Genomic DNA, 19596 nt, shown 5'->3' with positions numbered 1-19596 from the left:
AAGATTTAGAATATTCGGAAGATTGAAGATTGCAAAAATTCTGAAATTATTGAAGATGCCGAAGATTATAAAGAATACAAAGATTTCAAAGATTCTAAAGGTTCCAGAGATCCTATAAATTAGAAAGTTTTCGAATATTTCTGTACTCTTGAGATTTCAGAACTTCTAAAGATTTTGGGCGTTTCGAAGACTGAAGAATCCAAAAATTCTGAAGATTTTATAAATTTCGAAAATTTTAAATATTGCGCAGATTCCAGAGACTCAAAATTCCCGGATATTCAGACTCTTGTAGTTCCAGAATTTAAGATAAATAAGGATTATGAATATTATACAAAGACTTCCAAGATTCCAAAGGTTCTAGAAATTTCAAATTCGCGGATATTACGAGACTCTTGGGATCCCAGATGTTCTAAAATTTCTGAAGTCTAATATTTCCAAAAGTGAAGATTCCAAAAATTCTGAAGATTGAAGATCTCGAAGATTCTGAATAAAATAAAGATCTCAAAGGGCTTCAAGAATTTCCAAAGACTCCGGATAACGTGATGCTCTAGAAATTCCAGAGATTCTAAAAGTGATGACGATTGTCAAAAATTCTGAAGCTAATGAGGAAGATTTTAAAGATTCCTAAGATTTTAAAGATTGCTAAAGTTCTACAGATTTCATATATGAGACTTGAGATTCTAGAAATTCTAAAGATTCTGGAGATTCTGAAGATTCTAAAAATTCTGCAGATGGTGAAGATTCCGAAGATTCCAAAGATTTTGGAGATTCAAAGACTTCAAGATTATATATCTCAGAAATTTCATATTTCCGGATATTCCGAGACTCTTGAGATTCCAGAAATCCTAAAGATTTTGAAGGTTCAGAATATTTGGAAGATTGAAGAAAGCAAAAATTCTGACGACATTGAAGATTCCGAAGATTATAAAGATTCCAAGGATTCCAAATGTTCCAGAGATTCTAGAAATCCCAAAGATTCCGGATATTCCTGCACTCTTGAGATTTAGAAACTTGTATAGATTCTAAGCGTTTCGAAGTCTGAAGAATTTAAAAAATTTTAAAACTGGAGATTTAGAAGGTTCTGAAGATTATAAAGATTTCGAAGACTTCAAAGATTCTAAAGGTTCCAGAAATTTTAAATTTCCGGATATTCCAAAACTCTTACGATTTCAGAAATCTAAAGGATCTGAATATTTCGAACAATGATTATTTCAAAAATTTTCAACACATTGAAAATTCCCAAGATTATAAATACTTCAAAGATTCTGAATATTCCTAAGCCCTTGAGATTTCAGAAATGCCAAAAATTCTGAAGACTGCACATTTAGATGATTATAAAGATTCTAAAGGCTTCAAATATTAATTCCAAAGATTCCGGATAGTCTGAAACGCTAGAAACTTCTGAGATTCTAAAGATTATGAATATTCTCAATGTTTCAAAGATCGAAGATTTCCAAAATTCTGAAAACTTTGAAGATTCCAAAGATTCTAAAGACGTAAAAATTCAAAAGCTTCCAGTCATTCCATAATGATTTTAATTTAATTGATAAATCTGAAGGTCCTTTCTCTCAAAATTGATCACCGTTTAAGACTAGTTTGAATGTGATAAATGAACTATAGGTAACTAATAACTGAAATAAAAGCATACAAATCATACATTTTCGCTATTGGTTTTTATACAACAATTTACATGATTGTTGAATTATATTAGAGCCATAAACAGTTAAAAATCTTAGCATGAATTGTGAATTTGTAACCAAAAAAAAAAAAAGTACACGTGTTTTTGGATTAGTCAAGATATAATCGATTTTTTAATTTTTTAATCTTTAAAATTAAAACAAATATTTTGATGTAATCGGATCGAATGACGTAAAATTATGGAACATCTGTGTCTAGTTAAAAGACGCGAAAATGCCATGCTAATTTATTTGACATTTTAATTACGAACTAAAAACTTTCAGTTTGTGTTATCTTTAAACATTTTTATTTCTAATCACTTTTGTGTTTTATTATAAAACTTTCACGACCTTGTCGCCATCACAGCACAAAAAAACCAGCACTGATCAAACACCTTTCGAACGAGTGAGTTATCAATTTGACGAAGTCCATTCAAATCCGCTCGTGTTTATTTTTCCGTGTCGTGAAATATCAGTTGCGAGTCCTCATGAATTAATCATGAGCATGCCATCAAGCCGGAAAGTAGAGCTATTGATGCCGCCTCACAATAGCTACCTGTCGATTGGAGCCCGCTCCGGACATTATATTTACCGGAATCCCGGCGCCGCACCATTTCGGGCCATATTTCTCCCTCGCCATAAAGCAATTGTCTTCGTAAAGCTCCAACCCAGCCTCTACATCGCCATTATCGCCATTCCCAGCACCTGACAACCTTCTTCACCGGCCGACTTTAATTTTCCTCACTTAACTTCATCGCCGGCAATAAAAAGAGCATAAACCCCACAGGTTGGGCGGCAGTCGGAGCTATCATATTGTATTTCAATCAAGCGTCCCTTTGTCGAAGGACTCGGCCAATAATTTTCTCCGGCGGTCGGCGGCGAGGACGTGTGTAAAGCCGGGTTGTGTGGAAGCAAAACTCCGATTACCGCTTGCTCCAGGTCTTCTCCATAAACAGAAAGGTGAACGGTCGGATCGCTAAAGCCATATTACCACAACAATACCGACAATGCCCACTTTAAAAGGCTACAAATCGCGCTAATTGCCCCTTTTATCTGAATGCTAATTATGCGCAAGTTTCTATAAATTGAATTTATTGGAGAGCTTTAATTGACGTGAGTTGTAGTCGAGGGGCTTATTCGGCGATCGGCGCTGCGGAGGCAACAAGTACATACAAGGACAAAGAATGCCAATTTCATTGTTTCAGGGTAGGAGGCTAGTTGGCTCTTCCTCCGACACGAACACTCATTTGTTTTTCTAAACGACGACGGAGAGCTTTTCTCTAACACACTCCCACTATTTTTTCTATTTTACCTACTGTCAAGGTGACGTCATCAACGTTCCGAAGGAAATAAAATTGTATTGCAATTTATTTTCTCTAACGACACGCTAATTTGTTAGAAAACCGCTTTTAAAGCTTGCTGAGGAAATAAACGCAAAATAATTATGCGGATTTAACGTGCCTTTACATCTGCTTATTTCAATTATTACCACCTTATGGCAACCGACTCCAGGTATTCACATCTCATCAATCAATCACGGCAAAGTGGCTTTAAAATTATAGCATTTATTTTTCAAAATTGCGCAGTTTTGCAACGGTTCCAAACCCGTTACAGCAGTTATTTCGCAGAGACATAGTTATACAGGGTGGTTCAATTCAAATTTATATTCGTACTTAACCATTCGAAATTCGTAAGCCCCAATAAATCAACAGTGACGTTAATTCGTCGAAAAAATCTAATCTTCAAGTCACGTCATGCCACAACAAGGCTAATGATTTTTTTAATACGTGTCATTGGCGAGATCCAGCGTAGACAAGACATCGACTAACTAAAACAGTTCGTGAGTGTTCACTTTTCGGGCAGTTTTTGTTTGTACTCTTTGATGACACGACCGAAATGGTCATCGCTGATGATACGATCAGCTCACAAAAACAAAGAATTCTAACTTAGGCAAGAGCCGGTAATTGTCGACTTTTTTCCCGATGTGGAGGAAATCGTAGGACGAAAATTTGAGTGAGTGTTTAGGTTTTTGGGTAAATAAGAAGCTGCGGTTCCTAGTTGGGTAATAAGTGGGTATTCATAAGTATTTTTCTTGATAAAGACGTGAACGTCCACTGTTGCATAATAATGTCATTACATAAAACTGCTAAACGGAGGTTCATTAATTATCAGCAGGTAGCGCGTAGCGGCACATAATGTCGTGTTCGGCCCCAGACACATTCGTCAGTGCTGTTTATTTTATTTGTACAAGCATTTTTAATTCCTAATTAAAAGGCTGACGCTGTTTCCGCATTCTGGCTTTCTTTGGAAGAAAAATTGCGGGTCGGTTTCGGTTTAAAAGAGATCGGGTAATTTGTTTAACGGTATTAAGCTTGGTACTTTTACCACAAAGAAGCGAAAATCTGTTTCCTGGTTTGATTATTAAGCGAAGGCGTTGATATAAATAATTAAGTAGGTACGGGAAGTCCACAAATTAAATCCAAATCCGAATTTAGGTCGAATTGATAAATCAAAACTTAGAAATAGTGTAAATCTTGAACGTCCTGTGTAACTGTATCTTTGTGAAATACTCCAGAAGTTGTTTTTGGCTTCATTGCGCCAAAAAATTTTACCATTTTTTTTTTCAAAATCGACAATATGACATTAAGATTTTTAGAAAATGTGACTTTCAAGCCCACTATTTTGAAAATTTAGCCCGGAACTATCAAAATTCTGTGGTTTTCGAATGAGGTCCTCGATGTCTATTTCCCAGATTTTTTTGTGGTTTTTCGCAGCTTTCCAAAAGCTCAGTTTTCATTACCCTCCTCTTACGAAATTTTTTAATTAGATTTTGCCTTTTGGTTTTAATATGTGCAGACCTCTTTTCACAACATGAAACTTAAAACATGTTTAAAACAGAAAATTTGTATAAGGAAATATCGATTGTAATTAGGCTCCGCCCCATAATTGCAAAATCCATATTTTCTTGCAAAAATGTACCATCAACCATGTTATAAATTCCTTTAAAGAAGGCTATTTATATTAAGAAGAGAAAGGTAAATTATAAGCCCCACCCACCCACCCTGTCTCAATTGTGACGCTTTTCTTTATTCATCGTTAGTCAAGAAGGGCGGAGCTTAGTTGCAAAATCAGTATTTTTCTACAAAAATCACCATGTGAAACATGTTCTTCAGTGATGGTATTGCTCAAAGAAAACTACATGTACAGAAAAAAGTATTTTGCAGTTAAGCCCCGCCCTCTTGGTTTACGGCGAATAAAAAAAATCATAACATTTGTGATAGGGCGGGTGGGAGGGCTTAGGTTTTGCCTTTTGATTTTAATATATGGAGACTTCTTTTGAGAACATGAAACTTAAAACGCCTTTGAAATAGAAAATTTGTATAAGCAAATATCGATTTAGCAATTATGCTCCGCCCGATAATTGCAAAATCTATGTTTCCTTGCAAAAATGTACCATCAACCATGTTTTAAATTTCTTGTTGTGAAAAGAAGGCTATGTATATTAAGAAAAATAAGGCAAAATTAAACCCCACCCACCCGCCTCATCTCAATTGTGACGCTTTTTCTTTATTCGTCGTTAGTCAAGGAGGGCGGAGCTTAGTGCAAAATCCGTATTTTCCTACAAAAAATACCATGTGAAACATGTTCTTCAGTGATGGTGTTGCTCAAAGAAAAATATTGGTAAAGAAACAAGTATTTTGCAGTTAAACTCAGCCCTCTTGGTTTACGGCGAATAAAGAATATCATAACAATTCTGATAGGGTGGGTGGGCGGGCTTATGTTTTGTGTTTTGATTTCAATATGTGTAGACTTCTTTTGAGAACATGAAACTTAAAACGCCTTTGAAATAGAAAATTTGTATAAGCAAATATCGATTTAGCAATTTTGCTCCGCCCGATAAATGCAAAATCTATGTTTCCTTGCAAAAATGTACCATCAACCATGTTTTAAATTTCTTGTTGTGAAAAAAAGGCTATGTATATTAAGAAAAATAAGGCAAAATTAAACCCCACCCACCCGCCCTATCTCAATTGTGACGCTTTTTCTTTATTCGTCGTTAGTCAAGGAGGGCGGAGCTTAGTGCAAAATCCGCATTTTCCTACAAAAAATACCATGTGAAACATGTTCTTCAGTGATGGTGTTGCTCAAAGAAAAATATTGGTAAAGAAACAAGTATTTTGCAGTTAAACTCAGCCCTCTTGGTTTACAGCGAATAAAAAAAATCATAACAATTCTGATAGGGCGGGTGGGTGGGCTTATGTTTTGTCTTTTGATTTTAATATATGTAGACTTCTTTTCAGAACATGAAACTTAAAACACCTTTGAAATAGAAAATTTGTATAAGCAAATATCGATTTAGCAATTATGCTCCGCACGATAATTGCAAAATCTATGTTTCCTTGCAAAAATGTACCATCAACCATGTTTTAAATTTCTTGTTGTGAAAAGACGGCTATGTATATTAAGAAAAATAAAGCAAAATTAAACCCCACCCACCCGCCCTATCTCAATTGTGACGCTTTTTCTTTATTCGTCGTTAGTCAAGGAGGGCGGAGCTTAGTGCAAAATCCGTATTTTCCTACAAAAAATACCATGTGAAACATTTTCTTCAATGATGGTTTTGCTCAAACAACACTATATGTAAAGAAAAAAGTATTTTGCAGTTAAACTCCGCCCTCTTGGTGTACGGCGAATAAAAAAATCATAACAATAGAGATGGGGCGGGTGGGCGGGCTTAGGTTTTGCCTTTTGGTTTTAATATGTGTAGACTTCTTTTCACAATATGAAACTTAACACATGTTTAAGTAGAAAATTTGGATAAGGAAATATCGATTGCAATTAGGCTCCGCCTCATAATTGCAAAATCCATATTTCCTTGCAAAAATGTACCATCAACCATGTGTTAAATTTCTTGTTGTGAAAAGAAGGCATTGTATATTAAGAAAAATAATGGTAAAATATAAGCCCCACCCACCCACCCTATCTCAATTGTGACGTTTTTTCTTTATTCTTCGTTAGTCAAGAGGGGCAAAATCCGTATTTCTACAAAAAAGATTTTTCGAAAATTTGACTTTCAGACCGACTATTTTGAAAATTTAGACCAGGACTATAAAAATGCTACGTTTTTCAAATCAGGCCCTAGATTTCTATGTCAGAATCAGAATTTTTAGCGGATTTTTACACAGCTTTTCCAAAAGTTCAATTTTTCATTACTCTATGAATTTTTTTCTTCTTCTCGAGCACCTTTGAAAATGAATTAAAAAAAATACTGAAAGAGATTTTGAGAATTTATTATTTATTCAGAATTGCCAATGTAAAATATGGCAATTTTTAAGATTTTTCCAAAATTTGACTTTCAAATGGACTGTTTTGAAAATTTAGCCCGAATTTATTTTTATATCCCAGGTTTTTTCTCTAATTCCTTCGAAAATTATCGAAAGAAATTTTTGGTAGATTTAGACCTTGTTTTCTACTTCATTTCGTCGAAAATTGTTCCCATTTTTTCAAAATCGTGCATATGACAATTTAGGATTTTTGGAAAATTGGATTTCTAAACCGAAAATTTTGAAAATTTAGTCCGGAACTATGAAAATTCTGTGGTTTTCGAATCAGGTCGTCGATATCTAAGGTATATTCCAGAATGTTGTGTAATTTTTCGCAGCTTTTCCAAAAACTCAATTTTTCAATACCCTCCTCTTATGAAATTTTTTATTTTTCTCGAGCACCTTCGAAAAGTAGGTACCTAAACAATGTTTTTGTAAATTTCGTCTTCAGAAGTTGTTTTCAGCTTTATTGTTTCGAAAATCCTTGCCACTTTTTCAAATTCGCCAACATGTTTTGTGATTTATCGCACGTTTTCCAAAAGCTCAGTTTTTCAGTACTTTTCTCTTATGAATTTTTTTATTTTTTCTCGAGCTCCTTCGAAAATTATTTTGAGATTTTTTTCGGCCTCATTTCTTTGAAAATACCTACGAAATGAAGGACAATATTTAGAATTTTGAAAAAAATCTTCTTCAATGTGAATATTTCGAAAATCTTAGTGTAGGACTAGAATTTTTCTAGATTTTTTCGCAGTTTTTCCAAAGGATCAATTTTTCAAAATCCTCCTCTTAAGAATTTTTTTTGAACACGTTCGGAAATTACATAAACAAATTTTTTGGTTTATTTCGACATTCGGAAGTTGTTTTCGCTTTCATTTCGTCGAAAATTCTTGCCATTTTTTCGAAACTGCCACCATGACAATTTTTAGGATCTTTATAAAAATTTGACTTTCAAACCGACTATTTGAAAATTTAGTCTGGAACAATCAAAATTCTATGGTTTTTGAATCAGGTCGTCGATGTCTATATCCCCGATTTTTTGTGGTTTTCGCAGCTTTTCCAAAAGCTCAATTTTTCAATACCTTCCTTCCTGAAATTTTTGACTTTTTCTCTAACACCTTCGAAAATTACCCAAAGACATTTTTTAAAGAGTTCAACCTCAAGAAGTTGTTTTCGGCCTCATTTCGTCAATGTTTTTTCCATTTTTTTCAAAATCGACAATATCACATTTAAGATTTTTAGGAAATGTGACTTTCAAATGGATTATTTTGAAAAATTAGTCCAGAACTATCAAAATTCTGTGGTTTTCGAATCAGGTCGTCGATGTCCGTGTCCTAGATTTTTTTTATTTTTTTCAACTTTTCCTAAAGTTCAGTTTTTATTGCCCTTCCCTTATCAATTTTTTTACTTTTTCTCGAGTACCTTCGAAAATTACCCAAATAATTTTTTTTATAGATTTCGATCTCCACAACTTGTTTTCGGCTGCATTTCGTCACAAATTTTTACCTTTTTTTTTTTAAATTGCTAGTATGATATTTAAGATTTTTAGAAAACGTGACTTTCAAATTGATTATTTTGAAAATTTTGCCCGGAACTATCAACATTCTGTGGTTTTCGAATCAGGTCGTCGATGTTAATTTCCCAGATTTTTTGTTATTTTTGGCAGCTTTTCCAAAAGCTCAGTTTTTCAATACTCTCTTCTTATGAAATTTTTGACTTTTTCTCGAGCACCTGCCAAAAATTACTGAAAGAGATTTTTTGTATATTTCTACCTCCAGACGTTATTTTCGGCTTCATTTCGTCGAAAATTCTTGCCATACATATTTTCCAATTTGGAATTTTTGGGATTTTTTGAAAATTTTACTTTCAAATCGACTATTTTGAAAATTTAGTCCACAACTATCAAAATGCTACGTTTTTCGGAGCAGGTTGTCGATATCTATATCCTTTTCGGCCGCTTTTCCAAAAGCTCAATTTTTCAATTCTCCCCTATGAAATTATTTGTTTTTCCCGAGCGCCTTTGAAAATTACCAAAACAAAAATGTTTTATAAATTTAGACGTCCACAAAAATTCAGGGACGTAGATCTCGACGCGCCGATTCCAAAAATATAGCATGTTGATGGTCACGAAGCAACATTTTCGAAAAAATCGATACGAAATACGAATTTTTGAAAATTTAAAAAAATTCGACATTTCAACGGTCGATTCTGGAAAAACGGTTGCAGTTATCAAAGAACCGATGCTGGAATTGAGCTCTAGAGCTCGAAATCTACAAGAAAATGTGTTTAGTTAAGTTTAGAAAATGTCAAAACTTTAGCGAAATTTGGAGAAGGGGGGGACCGTTAAAAAATTTCAATTTTTAAAAAGTTGCCTAAAAAGTATGAAAAAATTCAGGGACGTAGATCTCGACGCACTGATTCCAAAAATATAGCATGTTGCTGGTCACGAAGCAACATTTTCGAAAAAATCGGTACGAAATGCGAATTTTGAACATTTATTAAAAAAATCGTTATTTAAACTAGTAATTAGTTTTGATGCAATACGAGTGAACTATGGAAACAAAAAAATCAATTTTCTTTTTATATGGTGTAAGTCGTGGTCGTCCGAAATTTGGGTTTTAAATTGATTATTGTGTCAATTTTACAAATTACATTCTGTACAAAAATGAGCGAAACTAATTTTCAACAGATCTCCTAGTCAATTTACGAGTACCATATAGGTACTAATAAATGTATATATTATACAGATTAATGTACGAAAGGAGGCGAAAGACAAATATTGTCGATATTTTTTTCACAAACTACCTTACACCTAATATATTATCTCAGCGTGACCAGATATGCTCCAATATTTATTACACAAAAATAAAAACACCACTTAAAATTCCAACATTTTGTAGAATTTCTAATTATAATTCTTCACATTTTTCAGATTTAGTTGCAACCATGCTCATCATTACATGTTCATTTAACTCTTTCGATAGATACCGTAAATAATTTAAAGCGCTTGATACCATAAAAATTTTACTAATGTGTTTAAAAGTGAAGCCACTATCATAAATATGTTGTCCCGAAGTGCTACCTTTGTGGAGTCACGACGGTACATTTAAAACCAGATTTACGATCAATTAATCTGACATATTGCCGGGATTGGAGACTCTAACTAATACAAACTTGGACTTTCAAACTTATTAATAATAATCAATTTAACACTATAACGTAAGACGATTTTCTCACGTTGACCTGTTTACGAACTGTAAAAACAGTGCCGTATTTTGCTGGTCGCCACTTTTTCTCCTCAGTATGAACCAGTTCCACTTAAAATAAAATTCACCCACATTAAAACCCGCACAGATAAATATCTAACTGATTACAACTTTAATAATCCAGTTCTGCTTTTTATCTCCATCGCCTCGCAGAACATTAAGGCGACCTCTCATAAACGTAACGATAATGAAACAATAATTACGCTCAATTACCTGCTTTCTGATTGGATTATTACGCACGATTACGTTTTTACTTGAAACGCAACGAAGATGATTACTTACGCGCGGTAGCGTCATTATAAAACGGTAAACACTCATTATAATTCAGTCTAGGTGTGCTGTGTCCACATTTACGCTCTTTTCGAGAGCCATATACAGAAGTACCGTGTGAAAGAAAACCCGGGGGTTAGAGTTGGCTGCGCTATACTCCGTTTACCGAACAGATGGACTACAATTTTTTTTTAAATTACTCACGTTTGCATTCGTGCGCGTCTCGCGCCGTCGCCCGCTTCCACGGGGCGTCGTTGTAGAACGGCAGACACTCGTTGCAGTCCGGCCCCGCCGTATTGTGCTCACATTTACACACCCTCCGCCGAGAGCCGTCGACTCCGGTTGAAGTGATGCATTCGGAAGCGTGACCGTTGCACTTGCACCTTGCACCGACAGCCACGTCGGCGATGGCGTAGAAGTAGGAGCGCAACACCTGTTGATCGCCGAACACTTCATCACCGAAGGTGTTGAGGCGGTCGAGGGTTATCATCACGTCGGTGGCGGTGACCCATTCCTGGAATTAATAGATGCGAATGACAAATGGCGTGCGAATAGGTATTGCAGGCGTGTCGAAGTTTATGGATGGTGTTGACACTTAATAAAAATTATTAATAATAATGATAATAATCATCATAATGGGAGAGATGGGTGGATGGCGGTTGTGAATAGCACATCGGAGAATTTATTACAGTTTGTCTGAATAACTGAATAAATTTTGACCTAATTGAATCGATCTTCAGGTTTGATTATATTGTGATTCATGAACTGATCTGAATTCCGTAGATCGTGGTTTTTGCTGCTTTGTGGATCCAGCGTTAAAGGCCAAAAATATGTAGTTTGATTTCCTATTTGGTTTTATTAGATTATGATCATAAAAATTTGAATTTTAAAATTATTTGTTCGGCGGAAACTGATACCTACGAAGTCCGGAATAATAAAATTTGAATTTAAAATTGCTTATTCGGTTGAAATTGATATTTTTAGATTCGGTTTGAATTAAAATGGGATTTAAGTATAAAATTTTTCAGGATTTCTAATAATTATACGAAGTAGAGATAAAAACTTACCAGTATACTAAAAATCTTTATGCGTACAGAAAGGGGAAATTCTGATTCGTATATTATAGAATTAACTGTTCACTGTATGACGTTAAATATTTTTTTTTATTTTTCCTTGTGAATTTTTAATATTAAATCAAGAAGTCTACAATTTTTTGGCTCCAAATTTTTATTCAAGGGGTTCAAATTAGGGAAAGGGGTCATTTTAGACTAGAATGGAGAGTTTAAATATGGCCTACATTTGAAAATTTTGACCGAAAGAAGCCCCTGAAAAATTCCTCAAACAATAAACTCGAGTATTAAAAAAATTTAATAAAAATCAAGAGCTCTTCTACAAATTTTTTGGTCCTAGATTCTTATTCAGGGGGTTCGAATTAGGGGAAAAAGTGATTTTCAGAAAATTCGAGACACGTTTAACCGAGATAGCCTAAATTCGAAAATTTTGACCAAAAAAAGCTCAGAAAAAATTGCTCAAAAATAAATATGTATGTTTCAATCTTGCTGAAATTAAATTTCTAGATTAATTTTGCCCAGCTGAGTGCGTTTTCCACATCGTTGTTGAAAATTTTCGCTATTTTAAACGAAATCTTCCTTTAATCAAAACTCAAAAAAAAACAAATTGTGAGTTTGACGGTCCATAACTTTTGAACGGACTAAATGAGCTTATTCTAGTTTTCATCATCCAAGTTCTTGAAATTTTCTAGTCGCATTGGGTAGTTTTCAGGCTGGAAACCTTGCCCGTTTAGACTCTATGCAGAAATTTATCTGACGGTGTCATTTTCAGGGAACTTGAAATTAAAAAAATAAAAAAAAAATCAGGAGCTTTTCTACAATTTGTTTGGCCCCAGATTCTTCTTCAGGAGGTTCGAATTAGGGAAAGGAGTGATTTTCAGAAAATTCGAGACACGTTTAACCGAAATAGCTTGATATGGCCTTAATTCGAAAATTTTGACCAAAAAAGCTCAGGAAAATTTGCTGAAAAATAAATATGTTTCAATCTTGCTGAAATTAAATTTCTAAATTAATTTTGCATGGCTGAGTGCGATTTTAGCATTGTTGTTGAAAATTTTCGCTATTTTAAACGAAATCCTTCTTTAATCAAAACTCAAAAAAACCAAATTGTGAGTTTGACGGTCCATAACTTTTGAACGGACTAAAAGAGCTCATTCTGGTTTTCATCACCCAATTTCTTGGAGTTTTATAGCCGCATTGGGTAGTTTTCAGGCTGAAACCCTTGCCCGTTTAGGCTCTATCCACAGATTTATCGGACGGTGTCATTTTCAGGAGATTAGAATATAAAAAAAATAATAATAAAAAAAAAATCGGGAGCTCTTCTACCATTTGTTTGACCCAAGATTCATCTTTAGGAGGTTCGAATTAAGGAAAAGAATGATTTTCAGACAATTCGAGGCAAGTTTAACCGAGATAGCTCGATATGGAAAAAATTCGAAAATTTTGACCAAAAAAAGCTCAGAAAAAATTGCTCAAAAATAAATATGTTTCAATCTTGCTGAAATTAAATTTCTAGATTAATTTTGCCCAGCTGAGTGCGTTTTTCACACCGTTGTTGAAAATTTTCGCTATTCTAAACGAAATTCTTCTTTAATCAAAACTCAAAAAAACCAAACTGTGAGTTTGACAATCCATAACTTTTGATCGGGCTAAAGGAGCTTATTCTGGTTTTCATCTCTCAATTTCTTGGAGTTTTCTAGCCGCATTGGGTAGTTTTCAGGCTGAAACCCTTGCTCGTTTAGACTCTATACACAGATTTATCTGACGGTGTTATTTTCAGGAAACTTGAATTTAAAATTTTTTTTTAAATCAGGAGCTCTTCTACAATTTGTTTGGCCCCAGATTCTTCTTCAGGAGGTTCGAATTAGGGAAAAGAGTGATTTTCAGAAAATTCGAGACACGTTTAACCGATTTAGCTTGATTCGAAAATTTTGACCAAAAAAAGCTGAGGAAAAATTTCTAAAAAATAAATATGTTTCAATCTTGCTGAAATTAAATTTCTAGATTAATTTTGCCCAGCTGAGTGCGTTTTTCACATCGTTGTTGAAAATTTTCGCTATTTTTAAACGAAGTCTTTGTTTAATCAAAACTCAAAAGACCAAATTGTGAGTTTGACGTTCTATAGCTTTTGAACTGAAAAAAAGAGCTTATTCGGGTTTTTGCCAATCAATTTCTCGAAATTTTCTAGTGGCATTGGTTAGTTTTCAGGCTGAAACTCTTGCCCGTTTAGAATCTATGCACACATTTTTATTGGACGGTGTCATTTTCAGGAGTTTCGAATAAAAAAAAAAATAAAAAAAAAATCAGGAGCTCTTCTACCATTTGTTTGACCCAAGATTCATCTTTAGGAGGTTCGAATTAAGGAAAAGAGTGAATTTCAGACAATTCGAGGCAAATTTAACCGAGATACCTCGATATGGAAAAAATTCGAAAATTTTGACCAAAAAGGAGCTCCGGAAAAATTGCTGAAAAAATTAACATGTTTCAATCTGGCTGAAATTAAATTTATAGGCTAATTTTGCCCAGCTGAGTGCGTTTTTAGCACCGGTTGTTGAAAATTTATACTACGTATAAAAAAATCAAACTCAAAAAATTGTGAGTTTGACGGTCCATAACTTTTGAATGGACAAAGGGAAAATATTCTGGTTTCTACCATTCGATTTCTTATATGTAATTTCCTGGTCATGGTGTATTTTCATGTAAGTCCTTTTCGAATCTACATACACCTTTATCAGATGATTTCATTTTCGGGAAACCCAAAAGTTAAAAAATTTCAAAAAATTCAGTAGCTCTTCTGCAGTTTTTTTGGCCCCAGATTCTTATTCAGAAAGTTCGAATTTGGAAAAGGAGTAATTTTCATACAAATCGATCGATTTAAAATCTCGGTCTTTGTAATCATTAATGCTAAAATAAATTCGTAAATTTTAATTTTGTTGTAATTTTATAAATTCCTATTTTTTTTTAATCATAATTTGTAATTTAAAAAGTTTCAGTAGAAAACATAAATAAGGAAATTTAGCAGAATAAACACAGTCGAACCTCAGTAAGTCGAACCTCATTAAGTTGAACCTCAATAAATCGAATCGATCTTGTTGAAAGTTTGTTTATTATAAGGAGACGTTTCACTTTTATATTAAAATACGAATGTTTGTTGATCAAAATTTTGTCACCACGGAGCCACGATCTATTGCCAAACCAGAATGTCCAAAAAAAATTAAATTTTCTATGCAGCTTATATCTACGAATAATTTTGTAGATATAATATATTTTGTAGACCAAATTCTTAATTTTTGACAAAGAAGTTTCTATAAATCACTTAGATTCTTTTGAAAAAAAAAACTGTCGAAAAATGTGAACTAGTTGGCCGTGGATAATCAGCTGCATCTATTATAGCCCTGAATGGTCCAGGGCTAACTAGAAAACGACTTTTTTATCGTAGTTTCGTAACTATTCATGACATATCTTAATTTATTTAAATTTAAATTAAGTCAAATTTTGCTTCAACTCACAAATGAAAAAAAAAATTGCGTTGCGAAATTTTGAGATGACGTCATCAATTTGTTCCTGGGGAAGATAAGACAATTTTTGTTAGCATTTTACCATCTAGACGAAATTCCTAAAATATCATCAAATTTTAGGATATTCACCCATCCACCCATTTTTTTTAAGACCCAATTTATTCACCTCAGGATGAATAGTGTATTTTATATTGACAAATAGTTCAAATTTTACAAAAATTTAACTTGCCCCACCCGCCCACCCCTTCTCTATTTCAAAGATTCATTTTATGCCTTTTATCTTGTTTTAGCATAAATTTATTGAATGTCAAAATATCTGTCACTGCCAGAAGAGTTAGTTACGGAAATTTGTCGAAAATTCAGAGAACGTGTCATATTTTCGAAAATCTTACTACCTGCGCCAAAGTTACGTAAATTTGGTAACGAAAACGTCAAAAAAGCTCAAATTCGACTCTGAAATAGCAAATAAAAACTCTTTTAACCACATTGTGCTTAAAAATCTCCGTGTTGTCCATTCCCACAATCAAACCCCATATTTGTCGCTGTAAAACCAATACATGCGTAAACCACGCTTTACGCTGCATAGTGACATCAAACTCGATTTTACGTCCACCATAACATAGGCCATTACATTAGCCGGAAGGTTTTATAGGCGTGCTGCCGGTAAATTAAAAGAATTAAATAAAAGAAAAAAGAAGCCTGAAATGGTATGTAAATATTTAAAAAATCGTTTCCCATCATGAAAAAAGAGGTTACCTACCGCAGGATTGATTCCGGGCAATGAAAACTTTATGGCCTGCCAATTAGTGTACAGGTGTTCCTAAACTCACGTACCAGCTATTGACAGTGAATTTTTTATCAGAGCTTCGTGAGGAATGCACTGTTAATAGTCGCCACGTGACTGGGACTCGAGGGTGTGAAAACCCGGAAGATGAATCGTTGTGTGAGAACATGTTATTAAGTAAAGTGACACCGGAGTTAATTTTGGAAATAAATTTGCTGCTTGCTGTTTTATTTATGGGCAGTGCGCGTTTTCGTGAATGGGGAATCCATTACCAGGGAGATGGATTGGCTGGGTTTGGTGTAATGACAATGGTACACCACGCCATCAAACAAATAAAGTTGTTAGTATATTTGTATCGATATTTTTTATGTATGTTATTCATGTGAAGTTTGAAAATGCCATTTAAAGTCATTTCCATATATTGTACATAAAAAGTTTCGGTTTATTAATGACACGTAGCTTTATAACCTTATTTTGGGGTCTATCTTTATTGCTATATATGGAACGTACGGTTATTAAGGCCGGCTGTATAAATAATTGCCCACGAATTTTCGGTGTTTCTTGTAAAAAAACTGGTTTGTTGAAATTATCTTATCAATCAAGCTTGAAAGGTTTTATAGACAATGATTATAGCTCTTCCAGGATACAATGATGGTCGAGAAATGTATAAAAACCGAAAATTATATAACTGAGTTGATTTTTTAAATCATTTAAGGCAATAATTAAATCTTACATGGTTAATTATTGTCTGAATGGGGCTTTAACCATTTTGGCTCACAAAATAAACGTCCATGTATATAAAGTCTGTTATCCAATGTTATGGTATTTTTACTGTTGTTTATATTATATAACAACAAATTTCCAGGTTACGTTGTGGTCGTTATTTCTATTTTTTAAATCAAATTTATAAGGTTTTCTTTAAATCTTAAAAAAAATCATATTAATTTGGTCCATATTGAAATAGGGACATTTTTGACGAATGCATAAGAAAATTTTTCGGAATACTAAAAATATTAACTAAATCTGTCTAATTATCATAATATGGTGAAAAAAATTGAATTAACTTGGATTAATTATTTATTGATTATGCAACCTCTTATACACGTCTGCTGAGCTGGTTGCATACTCATACTGGATTTTTAGAGACAAACATTTGTTTTATTTTGATCAACAACAAAATTTTACAGATTTTTATAAGAACTGCACTTGGAATGTGATTTTATTTCTGTGAATTGTTCATTTTATTTGTGTCAAACCCATTGGTTAACAATTAATGTGTGACTTGGGCCACCCAATATACACGGAGCTGGCATTTATTAAATGTGTATCTCTGCAACCACAAATACACTTCTGCGAACATCATCACGTATGTATTTATTCATAGGTCACAATTTGATGTGAATCATATGTAGCAAATCATTTTATCGATTATAGCCTAACACAATTTACAAACGTCCAGAAATGCGACGCTAAGATTAGTAAAAAATTAAATTTCTTAAATTATAGCTATGCAACTTACAATACACAATTCCCACTCTAATTTTGTCTACGATTTTAATTCACAATTCAGCGTGGTTTTCCCACGATTTCAGCTTTTCCAGATATTCGGAACATCAATTTTATGGCCACCAAATCACGTACACAAAAAATTCTGAAGAAGTTAAATTGTAGCTAATTTTACCACTTTTGTTGTAAAACGGGTTGCATATCTGCAAAGAATGACATTTCAGTATCCATGGTAGTGTTTTTTTTTATTTTTATTTAAAAAAGTCTTGTCTTCGTTTTTAATTAAGGTTTTTAGAAGAAAAAGAAAAGATCATGGTGTTCTGACCACTACTGGTGTTTTGTTTTTGAAAGAGTTTTAAATAATCTTGGATATTATTTTTGACGGACCTTGGTTTTGGGTTTTTAAAGAATTTTAAAGAATCTTGGGGGTCCTGTGTACTGTATGTTAAAGATTATAAAAAATCTTGGTGGCTAGTACTTGCTAAGATAAGACCGATTTTGGTAAATGACGTACTGTCTAAGAAAATAAAGGGTGGGTGGGCGGGGCTAATACTTGTTAAGATAAGACTAATTTTGGCGAATGATATATACCTTCTAAGAAAATAGGGGGCGGGTGGGTGAGGGTGAGTGAGGCGGGCCTATTGCTTGCTTATAAAAGGCTCTGTAGAAAAAGATAGAGGCTCCCGGTGTTTGGGTTTTTAAACAATTTTAAAGAATCTTGGAGTATTTTGTTTATTAAAGAATCTGTATGGTCATAATTTCGGAGGCTTTATGGTCCCTGTGATGTTGTTTTTAGAGAATTTGGGAGAATCGCAAGACCTTGGTTTTGGTTTTTGAAAGAATTTGAAAAAGTTTGGGGGAGGGGGTTCCGGTGTGCTACTTGTTATTTTGGTCTTTTGGTGTTTTGTTTTTAAAAAAGTTTTGTTTTAAAAAAATTGAAAATATCTTGGGGGGTCCTGGTATATTATTTTTGAAAGAATTTGAAAGAATCTTACGGTCAAGGTCTTTAGTTTTTAAAGAGACCCTGGTTTTAGTCTTTGAAAGGATTCGAAAGAATTGTAAGGGGGGCTTCCGGTGTGTCCTTTTAAATAATTAAAAAAAAAAATTGGAGTTGTGGTACTTTTTGTTTTTTAAAGAATCTTGAGGGCGTCTGGTGATTGTTTTTTTGAAAGAGTTTTCAAGATTCTGGGAGATCTGTCGGGTTTGGTTCTTAAAGGAATTTTAAAGAATTTTTAGTCTCTGATGTTTGAATTTGAAACAATCACAATTTTTGGTTTTTGAAAAGATCTTGGGAAAATGGTGTTTTATTTTTGAAAGAATTCGAAGGAATCGTGGGATTGTGGTATTTGTTTTTTGAAGAATTTTGAGCGCGTATGGTGTTGTATTTTTGAAAAACTTTAAAGAATCTTTAGGGTAGTTGATGTTTTCGAAAGAATCTTGAGACCCTGGTCTTCAAAGGAATTTGAAAGAATCTTGAGAAACGGGTGTTTTGTTTTTGAGAGAATCTTAAGGATCTCCCGGTGTTTCACTTTTTAAACAATTTCAAAGAATCTTGGGGTCGTGGTACTTTTGTTTTATAAAGAATCTTGACGACGTTTTATTTTTGAAAGAATTTTCAAGAATCTGGGAGGTCTGTCGGGTTTTGTTTTTAACGGAATTTTAAAGAATTTTTAGCCCCTGATGTTTTGTGTTTGAGAGAATTTGAAAGAATTTTGGGGTCACGGTTTTTGGTTTTTGAAACTAAAAATTGAAAAAATCTTGGAGGGTGGTGTTTTATTTTTGAAAGAATTCGAAAAGAATCGTGGGGAACTTCCAGTATTTGACTTTTTTAAGAACTTTAAAGAATCGTGGTATTTGGTTTTTGAAGAATTTTGAACGCCTATGGTATTATATTTTTGAAAAAGTTTAAAGAATCTTTAGGGTAGTTGATGTTGGTTTCGAAAGAATCTTGAGACCCTGGTCTTTTGGTTTTTAAATGAGTTTAAAAGAATCTCGAGGGAGTGGTTACATATTTAAAGAACCTCGAAGGCTTTTGCTGTTTTGTAATTCGAAGAATTTTAACGATTCTTAGAGATCTCTCGAGTTTTATTTTTGAAAAATTTGAAAGAATATTGGGAGACCCTGGTGTTTTTAATTTTTAAAAAATTTGAACGAATCGTAAGACCTCTCAGTGTTTGGCTTATTA

At 33.6% G+C, this 19596-nt stretch overlaps 1 protein-coding gene across 1 annotated transcript in view; it reads right to left on the bottom strand.

Moving 5' to 3' along the window:
* Positions 1 to 19596, bottom strand: part of Lanb2 (Laminin B2) — a 178744-nt gene that overhangs the window by 51999 nt on the left and 107149 nt on the right. Inside the window, exon 5 of the mRNA XM_064069309.1 lies at positions 10738 to 11047. Coding sequence (XP_063925379.1) covers positions 10738 to 11047 — 310 coding nt within the window. The remainder of the gene's footprint in view (positions 1 to 10737; positions 11048 to 19596) is intronic.

The sequence above is a fragment of the Zophobas morio genome, unplaced genomic scaffold (genome assembly GCF_036711695.1).
Source record: "Zophobas morio isolate AGI-343-1 ecotype UQ-CSIRO unplaced genomic scaffold, CSIRO_AGI_Zmor_V1 ptg000031l, whole genome shotgun sequence".
Lineage (NCBI taxonomy): Eukaryota > Metazoa > Arthropoda > Insecta > Coleoptera > Tenebrionidae > Zophobas > Zophobas morio.
Note: the sequence above shows the minus strand (reverse complement) of the source record. Positions and strands in the feature narration are given on the sequence as shown.